Raw genomic sequence first — 11,116 nt, 5'->3', positions numbered from 1 at the left:
GTACAAGTACAGTCAGTAGGCCTATTCTCCACTAACCACATTAGTTTCATCAGAAATATTTGAAAAATATGCCAATGCTGCCCCCTTGTGGAGTTCAAAGGTATTGTTTGAAAACATTTTAATGAAAGTGAAAGTGAGAGCCCAACTGGGACACTCCAACTCCCATTGGCATTGTGACAGAGCACTTCACGACACACAAGTGAACACTGCACACTGCACACAACCAAATTGCATTCATGCCTCACCCGTGCAAGGTGGCAGCCCGCAATGGCCCCCAAAAGGAAACAGTGTGACGGGATGGTACCAGAGTACCTCAGTCAGGGAGGGCAGTGGGAGAGAGAGCACTGGTTCAGGATTGTACAGGTAGCTGTTAATACTTGCTGGGTATTGCTGCCTGTCACACCCCCTCCGGTGCCCATGCCTGGCGGGTGGTGAGTCGAACCGGCAACCTGACTGTAATGGCATTACTCCAAAGTCCTCTTAGAAGTTGCCTATAGTCTATTCAATATGTTTCAGCGAAGTGATATGAACTCACTGTGTGGAAAAATAGCACTGAACTAATTAAGAACATTCCAATGGTTTGTCTCTTTGATGTCTAGCCTTCAGAAACACAGCATTCCCAATATGCCCGAATGTGGTCAGGTTCCCTGCAGGGTTTTAGTGAAAATCAGAACCTATAACATCCAAATGGACATCAAATAATAAACGTTATGTAAATCCAGGGGCGCTGCTAAAAAGGTTGGGCCCCATGAAAGATTCAAATTTTGGGCCCCCAAAATGACAAATTATGTTATCAGCATCCTTCCAGGGGCCCAGTCAGTGCTGTTGGGCCCTTAGAATCTGTAACACCTTTCCCCCCCTCGCGGCACCCATGTGTAAATCAATATATCACTTTCACTGGAAATGCACAGTCAGTTTATCATGGACTGAACAAGATCAGATTCTGTATAATGTATTGGGTATAGACAGCAGTGTATAACCAAAAATACTGAATCAAACCAAGATATCGCAAAACACGCCAACTCAATGGAAAAGCGTGTGCTCAAGTTGGGTCTACTAAGGGTGTGTTGTCCCCTACTTCTTCTTCTCTTTTTGAGGTGTTTGCGCAAGACGTGCGCTACCGCCATCTACAGCGCTAAGGGGACTGCATTGATTCTCAACCTCAGGACTCTAAAGGTCTCCTAACCGAAGGTCTCCTAAAGGAGCGTTCACCCGACATAAAGTGGATACCGGAAAAGAAACAAAATGACGCTTCTTGTTATATCCATCTTCTTTGGTATAACTATTTATGATTGACAGCTGTCGTAATTGTTAACAAAGTGTTGGGTCTTCGTTGTATAACAATTGGGAATATCTGAGTGAATGAGTACTGTCATATGATCTGATCCGATTTGATCTGGCTGCCCGGATCAAGCACAAGGCCTTGACCCCACCCCAGGAAGCTCATCTAAAGGACTACTAAGGCTGCATGTTTGTGCCAGAGCTCTACGCTCTTCCAACACAAATTGTCTGGCCGTGCGGCCTCTTCGCTCTAAGTGATCCCAGTCAAGATTGCTCTCTGTCTGAAGCCAAGGTGTACTCCCAGAGGCAGGAGGAATAAGCTCATCTCTCTCCACCTTCAAGAAGCAAGTAGAGACCCATCTCGTTCATGGCCACACTAATGCCTGGCCTGGCCTGGTTCTGTGTGCACCTGTGAGTTACACTGCACAGTTTAATTCATTGCACACTTAAAATAAATGAACGATAAATAAATAAATAAATAAATCAATCAACAAAAGTCCATCCACATAAAGAAATATTATTTTAGACAATCCAACAATGCCTATGGGGGATAAAGTGTTCAGCATTATGGTAGAGTAGGCTACCATTAGTAGGCCCACCGGTAGTAGGCCTAGTAGAAAGGTTCAGTCAACATTTTAAATTGTGTGGTTTGAGAGTTGGTAGGCTATTCAATATTTGATCACAGAAATACTGGGCCTCCGCTGCAGAGGGTGGTAGTAGACCTAGGCCTATGTTTTTTTTTATGTCAAATTAAAATGACTGTATAAGCTCATTTAAAAAAGCTAATATAGTATTTTTAGGAAATACTTCTTGTTTGTCATATATATTGTAATGCTATGTTATCAGTAGACGTGACTTACAAATTTAACTTATGGCTTATGAAGAGCTTAGGGTTTCTAAAAACAGGATTGATGACGTTAACCCTATTGCCAATCAGTTTGTGTGGCTTACACATGCGCATGGAGCATGCAATACGCCCCCAAGTAAAGGCTGTCTCATAGAGGTAGAAAATAACACTAGAGAGGACCCCGCCCCCCTTTTTACGGCAATCTGTAGCGGCCATTATCTGTAGGTAGATCAGAGAAATGGAAATTAACGGAGAACGAGGCTCACCTCTGTCAAAAATGGCTTAATCATGTGAAAATGTCCATCAACACACTATACAAGGACAATATTTGAACTGTGTTGCTAACTATGTTCATAAAAGATATTATTTGATTTTTAAATGTATTTTATCGACTCATATGATTTAAGTAGATATTTAGCCTGACATTTCAAATCTGGTCTTTGATTAAAGTGTTACTTCATATTTACACAGTTTTAGTCAATTTCTTGACAGGGGTGGGCGTGTTCTCCATTGACTTGCATTGCCTGAACGCACCTACACTACCTACGGAAGTTGGGAAGCTCCAGCTGCCATTTCCCAGTGCTGTCGCAAATTGCTGTGTCCTCTCTAGTGTTATTTTCTACCTCTATGGGCTGTCTTCTCTTCGCTATCATATCATATCTTGCACTTAAAGAATACAGAAGCTGCGGGGAGAACATGCAGGGCTTGCGTAAGTTTAGGCGTTTCATAGGCAGCGACATGTCAGTTTAGAACAATTTACATTCTAAAATGACTTAGAATCAACCAGTAGTTTTCCAACAAATGCATCGAATGTTCTGGAGTGGTCATGTGACGCCCATAGACTAGTTGTACTTTGGGAAAATACTCTGACGTATGTTCCAGCTTTCTCGAGCATTTTCGTCGTGCAACTGAAAAATAATCAATTTTAGATTAGGCGAAGGCTTTGGTGGTTTGTGCAAGGTCGATCGTGAACATTGTGAATCGTTTAAACGGAGTTGTTTGTGTTTTTATTCGTCGTCTTGGAAAATGAAGAACCCAGTAGCACGTGAAGCGTTTTGACCAATTGGGGCTCGAGTTCCAAACAGAAGGGTATAAATACCAGGCGGTTGGTCAAAGAGACGTCCGCCATTGAAGACTGCCTTGCTGCGAAATTTGTGTTAAATTAAGACTGAAATTGGTTATTTTCCCAGTTAATTGTTTCAAATATAATATTAAGTTGGGCAGTTGTTTAAACGCGAGTAACGGCAAGATATCCAGCTCGTCTCAACTTTCCAGCAGAACATCTCGGCTCAGAACGTCTGTCTCAGTTCGGCAGTAAAAACAATCTTGTTGTGCCAGAGACGGAAAGGTAAATTTTGAGATCAGGTTAAACTAGATAGCTTACATCATGTACCTAAGCGTTCTGTTTTTGACAGAAAGTTGTTTCTGTTGATGGCCTGAATGTGAATGTGGTGACTTGGCTGGTGTGAACCGATGTCTGCGAGGGTGGAGGGCCACTAGCACAGTTTTTTAAAAGACGCAATTCTCTACGTACAGCCTTGCGACACGCCAAGACCAGCGCTTCCTGTCGCCATTTTGTTGCTAGCTAGCTAACAACAATATTCGGAAAACATTGATGCGATACGGTGTATTCAATGCTCAAACCAAACGCAAACAAACTGATTAGTGTGTAATTTTAATTCCATATCCAAATAGATGCCATGTTTGGATCGGTAGCTCGTTGTTTGCCTGTTAACAGCGATTTGTTGTTCGACAGTGTCATGCTAGCTACCACGACATTTCTGTTTGACGGTGCTGATTGCATCATGCAAGCTCGGGGCATGGCTGTTATGTAACGCTGCTATAGCTTTTAAGGGCTAGCGCGGAAGCTAACACGATATATACAGCACCAAAAAAAGCGATGGTAGTTTTACAATAACATACTTTGTTGTGCTAAAATGCTACCGTTGTCACAGTGATGAGCAGTAGGTTAACTGTCAAGTCCAGTATATCAAACTGCAGACAACCTCTTGCAGCACCTAAACGTTGACTCGTAATGGATGGCATTGTTTGTTGACGAACAAATGTCTGCCAACGGTGTATCTCTAACATCTCCTGTCCTCTTTTCAAGGACAACCCTGAATGAGTGCCCCAAAACTAAATATGCGATGCCCCGATCAGTAGACATGATCGAGATTATTATTCAAATTTAGTTTTAAGTAGCCTACTCCAAATCCCTATGACAACCGCTGTGCCAAGTTCCATGCAGGCCAGTTTCCCCCCATCAGTTACGACTGCAGTATTGTTTGCAGCCCCTACCTGACGTTTATGGTGATCGTTAAATGTCAGTATTGGCAGACGATTACCTTCAGCCACAAGCACGACACGTAGAAAACATTTTAGTGCCAATTGTAATCGTGTAGTAAATAATAAAAACGTGCCCCATTTGTGTCCTTTCCCCCCCCAACTCATACAGATGCTTGCCATCAGGCAATTGTAATAAAAGGCAACCCTTAGCAGGGTGATGCGAAGGTGTGAATGTGTTGTGTTGGAGTTCTAGTTTATTTTAAATAAATGTTTTATTTCTTTAATTATGTGATTTGTTTTTATTTGAAAATGAATTTGTAAGTCCTTGGCAGGGCTAATAGTTCACATGTTAACTTGCGTGTTATTCCTGTAAATAAACTCAATAGTAAGATCTACATTATTTGTAATGTAAATTATTGGATTGGGTATGGGCAAAATCCATTACAACTGAAGATGTTCCTTTTTGAAGATTTGGGTTCTTGATTGGGGTAAGTGGTGTGAAATGGTTACCATGGTGCATTACCTGATGGGACACTTTCTGTTGTGGCTGAAAATTAGCCATCAGTATGGGTTGACCCATGTGGTGACATCTGAATTGTATTGCCTTTTTGTGTGAAGCCATTCAAGCCAATGTAATGTTGCCCGAGTCCTTGCATAGTTGTCCAGAGGTGGTTTGTTTTGGGAACGTCCTGGATGAGTGTGTCCGATCTTTGGCAACAGTGGTTGTTTTAAGGAAATTGGCACAATGCCCGTGTTTTTGAAGCCAATCTTAGTGATCCTCGTCATGGTGGCTGAAGTTTAACCCTTGACGTACAGCTCGCTTTTGAATAGTCTGCCCAGATGGACCCCCTGTGGTGTCTGCAGTATGTTACCTGACATGGGCCATTGTGTGCACTTTATAGTCCACTGTTTTAAGCAGGTAAGATGTGACGTGACAATAGTCACAGGGTTGTATTCGTAATGTGAATATGGCTTAACTCACCTCGGCTCCAGGAAATAAGTCATACTAAGCCAGTGCTGGCTATTGGTTGGAGTGAGAACTGGTCTTGTTGTGAAACAAGTTCTCTTGTCAGTAGGTGGCACTGGACACCATTCAAGTGAGGCGTCATAGCCAGTCGAAGTGAATATTGTATTTGTGTGTACCTGACTCACAGAGAGCTCTCATGTTCTAGTTCGTTCATTTACCATGCTCGCTGTGGCTGCGGAGTTAACTTGAAAGTCAAATAATACTTGACCCTAATAAACCATCTTGGTGAATGTTACAAATAATGTCAAAAGAAGCAATATTCTGTCTAAAATTCACAAAAACGTGGAAATGCTCCCCTGGAATGGGAATTTATTTTATTATTATTTTCACTGCTGTGTCTTGGTCGTCATGTAGGCTTCATTTTATTAAAGGGGACATGTAATGATTGGACATGTCATCATATATTTGCTGGAGACATTGATTAGGTTTCATTGTAGAGGTCTTGCAATGCAGCGGCCCCTGCGCATTTTGATAGTGCATGTTTTACCCTGCCAATTCGCTTTATTTTCAATGTTTTTGGTTTATTTTAAATATATAAATAAAGCTCCAGGTCCATTTTTCTCCACCCCAAACTCCACTGTATGCCTTCAAAAAGTCCTTGTGTCAACTTGTTTAAGTAGAAATGTGTGTTGGCTCAGGCTGTACCTAAAGATGATAATCAGGGTCTAAAGGCTGTGCGTATTCTTTCAAATCTCATTGATTCGCTTTTACAGGTTGTTTGCTTTATAGCAGGATACTAAGAGATTACAGATTATCAATGTCCAGGTGTTTTTTCGGTTGGGGTTTGCATTTAGGAAGTCTATGTACTGGTTTCCACAGTGGCCATGGCAGCGGGCCTTAATTTGTTTATTTTTACTGTGAGAGTGTATAAATGGAGGGGTCTGCCTTGGCGAGTCTAAAGGCTATGTGCACTGCCGCTGAACATTCCTCTCTCCCATCTCCCCACCCCCATCCCCCCCTCCCTCCCTATTCAGTGGCACGGGCAGAAGATGCAGTGCAGTCCCCACTGAGCCGCAGCTCCCCTCAGCAACCAAATTAGACACACAGACCTTCCTCCTCCTCCGCTCCGAGGCCCCCACCCTACACCCCCCCCCCTCCTGGAGCCATGGCTCACGTGACCCAACCCCCCATCGCCAGGATGGCCGGCAACCCCCCGCCCCCCGACTACAAGAACCCCAAGAAGCCGGGCCGCCTCACCAACCAGCTGCAGTATCTGGAGAGGGTGGTGCGCTCGCTCTGGAAGCACCAGTTCTCCTGGCCCTTCAGATACCCCGTGGACGCTGTGCAGCTCAAGCTACCCGTAAGTAGCACCAGACCCCCCCACCAATGCCCAAGAGAGCAACAATGAGCACAGTGTGTGTGTCTGTGTGTGTGCACATGTACGTATATAGAAATGATGTTAATAAGAAGTGACAGACATCTGGTCATTGAATTCACAATGTAATGTTGCACTGTTGTTAAAAATAAAGCATTTAAAAGTGCTGCCTACATTTAATTAATATACAGTTTCACAAATGCATTTTTTTCTGTTTCTGCAATTATGATGATGATTTTTAAATCTGTATTTTAGAGGTGCACCGAAATGAAAATTTGTGGCCGAAACCGAATAATAATTAATCACTTGGCCGAATACCGAAACCGAATATTACAATTCAGTCAAAAGTTAGGTTTTTCACTTTTTTAAAAATAGTTTAAATCTACCGTTTACAATAAATGTTTTGACATGTTTTTGAAAGAAAATAAATGTGTATTTGAAGTCTTCAAATGTTAGAGTAGAACTGAAATTATTTTAATGAATGCCCATTTTCAATTCATTTTCTAATCGGCCTCGGATTCGGCCACTCAATTGGCTTTTGGCCGAAAACCGAAAGTGCCTTTTTTTGCTTTTGAATATTTTCTGCGGCCGAAATTGCGGTATTTATTTTGGTATCACTTCTCTCTTCTCAGGACTACTACACAATCATTAAGAAGCCCATGGATCTGAACACAATCAAAAAGCGACTGGACAATAACTACTACTGGAAAGCTATGGAGTGTTTGGAGGACTTCAACACCATGTTCACCAACTGCTACCTGTACAACAGGGTAAGCTACAGGGGCCTGTTCCTGCCAAAAGAGGAAAAGAGAAAAGTCTTCAAGTTCCAAATACCATAGTAATCAAGTTGCTCACTACTACTAAACTTGGTCAGTTGACTGTCAAGTGAGTTGGCTGAATGACTCGTTAGGTAACTCGATGTTTCACAACCTTTTTTGTCTTGTGTACTAGGGCTGCACAATATCAGAAAACGAAACATGATAGTCGATGACCGCATTCAATACCTCGATAACAATATTTAGAAATAAAGTTGCGTGTTTTTCTTGTCATTAATTTGTCGGGCGGGGGGGGGGGGGGGGGGGGGGGGGGGGGGGTGGGGGGGGGGGGGGGGGGGGGGGGGGGGGGGGGGGGGGGGGGGGGGGGGGGGGGGGGGGGGGGCATGGGTTTGGCCATAGTGGGATTCTTGCACATCTACAGAAAGTTTTATTGTTTGTGATAATTAGGTCATTTTCGCGATACACATATCGCCACTCTTGGTACCGGTATTGTGATTTTGATATATTTTCGCTATATTGTGCAGCCCTATTGTGTATCCCCTAATCCTCATTCATCTCTCACTCATGATCTATATCTCTTCCTCTTTCCCAACTTGACCATGCTCCATACAGTTGGTGTTATTACATTTTTCCACGTGCCCCCTAGTGTGCTCGTGTGCCCTTAGTGGTGCACGTACCCCTGGTTTGGAATCACTGATCTCTTTCTGCCTCCCTCCCTCTCTGCACAGCCTGGAGACGACATAGTCCACATGGCCCAGTCCCTGGAAAAGTTCTTCCTGGACAAGGTGAAGGATATGCCCCAGGAAGAGACGGAGGTGATCGCCATGACGACCAAGGCTCCGGGGAAGGGTAGGAAGACGTCAGCAGGTGCTTAAGCGTGCTCGGCTCTGCTCTCTTATCCCCTGATAAAGCCTAGTCTGCACAATAGCACAAACATTCATGGAAAAACTACCTCTCGGGAGAACTTGAACCCCTTGTTTTCTCTCTCTCTCTCTTTCTCTCTCCCCCGCCTCTCTCTCTCGCCGCTCTCTCTCGCTCTCTCTCGCTCTCCCGCTCCCCCCGCCTCTCTCTCTCTCTCTCTCTCTCTCTCTCTCTCTCTCTCTCTCTCTCTCTCCTGCTCTCTCTCTCTCTTTCTCTTGCTCCTCTCCTGCTCTCCTTCTCTCCCCCCGCCTCTCTCTCCCCCCCGGTCTGCAGGTCTGGTAAAGCAGAGGCCCCACTCCCCGGTGTCAGAGGTGGTGTTCCAGCAGACAGTGACGGTCATCCCTCCTGAGGCCCTCCACACTATGCCCAGCACCCCCCTCTCTGCTCAGATCACTGCAAAAGTTAGTGACAATCCTCTCTTCTCTTCTCAGCCGAAAATAATCAAAGCCTCCAACAATAGGGCTGGGTAAAATAATCGATAATCGATCAATATCACAGAGCACAAAATCGATTTTTTTGTTCTCTCTTTTTTTGTTCTTTTTGTTTAATTTAGGTCTATGGAAAATACCCAGTAGGTATTAGTAAATTAGGCCTAGGCCTACTTATTACAAATTAGCAATCTGTTAACACTGTCAAACCACAGCCCTTTGACATTTTTTATGTAAACATAGGCAACAGCATCTTTTGAGGGAAATCCTTGCACCAAGAATGGAACGGATTGAATCGATTCGCAATGAATCGAATCGAATTGAATCGTGATTAATTGATTCAAAGCCCTAAGAATCGAAATCAAATCGATACAGGAACATGGCTGCGATACCCATCCCTATCCAACAACACATAGAAATGGCTCCCTTAGAAAGTATGGCAACTCTTTATTTTTACGGGGCTTTAATGACAGTGTACTTTCTCATTAGGTACAGTGAAATAACTGGTCTAATAACATGGAAGTACAACTGGAGTACATGTTATTACATGCTCCCTTAGAAAATATTTTCAGCGTGACATTTTGGCAGTATACTAGCATGCCATATGCAGTAGCTTGGAGAACATTTTGCATTGATGAATATATCTGAATTGGGTCGCATACATTTTGTCTTTACAAAAAAATAAACATGTTTACATTGTAATGATTGATGACAAACATTAACTTGTGGTTCCCTGTGTTGCACTTGCAGATCAAGAAAGGTGTGAAGCGAAAAGCAGACACCACCACCCCGGGCGGGCCCCCCCTGCTGCCCCCCTCCAGTGAGTCGCCTGCGGCCCCGGCCCCAATGTTGGCCCCGGCTCTGGTCCCGGAGCCAACGGTGGGAGTGGCCACCGGCCCGGCGGGGGCCAAGGCCCTGAAGCTGTGCTCGCGGCGGGGCAGCGGCCGGCCCATCAAGCCGCCGTGCAAGGACCTGCCCGACTCGCCCCAGCAGCACCACGGGCCCAAGAGGCCCAAGCTGCCCGAGCGCCTCAAGCACTGCTGCGCCATCCTCAAGGAGCTGTTCGCCAAGAAACACTACGCCTACGCCTGGCCCTTCTACAAGCCCGTCGACGTGGCGGCCCTCGGCCTGCACGACTACTACGACATCGTGCAGCAGCCCATGGACATGGGAACCATACGGGTAAGCAGCACATGAAACTACTAACTAGCTAACTAGTATTGAGTCAGTCGTGTTTTATTCCAGAGGAGTACTACTCAATACTACAGCATAGTCTAGCATCCCATAGACATGGGAACCATACGGGTAAAGCAGCACATGAAACTACTAACTAGCTAACTAGTATTGAGTCAGTCGTGTGTTAGTCCAGAGCAGTACTACTCACTACTACAGCGTAGTCTAGCATCCCATAGACATGAGAACTATACGGCTAATCATTGCTAACTGAGCATTTTAACCTATGAGCAAAGAAGCATGGTTTAACATAAAACTAGTGAGTCGGTCATGTTGCCGTCACGATTTCTATGACATTGCGTAGAAGACCATTGACATAGGAACCTATGGGTCAGCATCACTTGCCCTAAGCATATAAGATTAAGGTTAGTAGATTCACCCTCAACACTCCGTCAGGTTAAAAAATTATACTTTTTCCCAATAATTTTAAATCAGTCAATCTTGGAATGATTTGACTAGTTTTATATTAGAAAACTAAAATCTACAAAAGAAAAATTTCAACGCACATCACTTTCAATGTTGTGGTATTCTATACCCGAGCTTAATACATTACACACAGTGTGGGTCCTCTAGCACATTGGTTCTTAACCTTTTTTTCCTTAACGCACCCCCTCACCTGTGCCAAGATAAGCCGCGCACCCCCATCCCAAACGTCTACATGTGTATATGCACTAAACACTGATTTGAGTGATAAATTACGATGATTCTTGCTTGATATTTTATTCAATACCTTAACCACTTTACATGGAGACCAAAACATGTTTTCATTTGGTTTTGTTTTGGCCTAATTATAATGTTCGCAAGCAGAATTTTGGTTGCATCCTCCACAGCAGCAAAATTCCGTGCACCCCCTGAAATCTCTGGCGCACCCCCAGGCGGTGCCCGCACCCCAGGTTAAGAACCACTGCTCTAGCACTGCCTCTGGTAGGAAGGTAATAATAAAAGGGTGCAGAGCAAGCTGCATGGTGGCTTGCCTGCCTGCCTGTCAGCACAGCAGTAGGT

At 44.2% G+C, this 11,116-nt stretch overlaps 1 protein-coding gene across 6 annotated transcripts in view; it reads left to right on the top strand.

Annotated features, from left to right (window-relative positions):
* Window positions 1-2,758: 2,758 nt before the first annotated feature.
* Window positions 2,759-11,116, top strand: part of brdt (bromodomain, testis-specific) — a 34,554-nt gene continuing 26,196 nt past the window's right edge. For 4 of the 6 annotated variants that reach the window (XM_063200529.1, XM_063200532.1, XM_063200531.1 and 1 more), the window contains exons 1-6: window positions 2,844-3,476; window positions 6,416-6,741; window positions 7,389-7,526; window positions 8,261-8,399; window positions 8,727-8,854; window positions 9,632-10,063. In XM_063200529.1, coding sequence (XP_063056599.1) covers window positions 6,547-6,741; window positions 7,389-7,526; window positions 8,261-8,399; window positions 8,727-8,854; window positions 9,632-10,063 — 1,032 coding nt within the window. In that variant the 5' untranslated portion in view covers window positions 2,844-3,476; window positions 6,416-6,546. The other 2 variants (XM_063200527.1, XM_063200530.1) reach the window with 2 other exon arrangements.

The sequence above is a fragment of the Engraulis encrasicolus genome, chromosome 6, assembly GCF_034702125.1.
Source record: "Engraulis encrasicolus isolate BLACKSEA-1 chromosome 6, IST_EnEncr_1.0, whole genome shotgun sequence".
In the NCBI taxonomy this organism is placed as follows: Eukaryota; Metazoa; Chordata; class Actinopteri; order Clupeiformes; family Engraulidae; genus Engraulis; species Engraulis encrasicolus.
The sequence above is the reverse complement of the archived record's forward strand: the minus strand, read 5'-3'. Positions and strand labels throughout refer to the sequence as shown.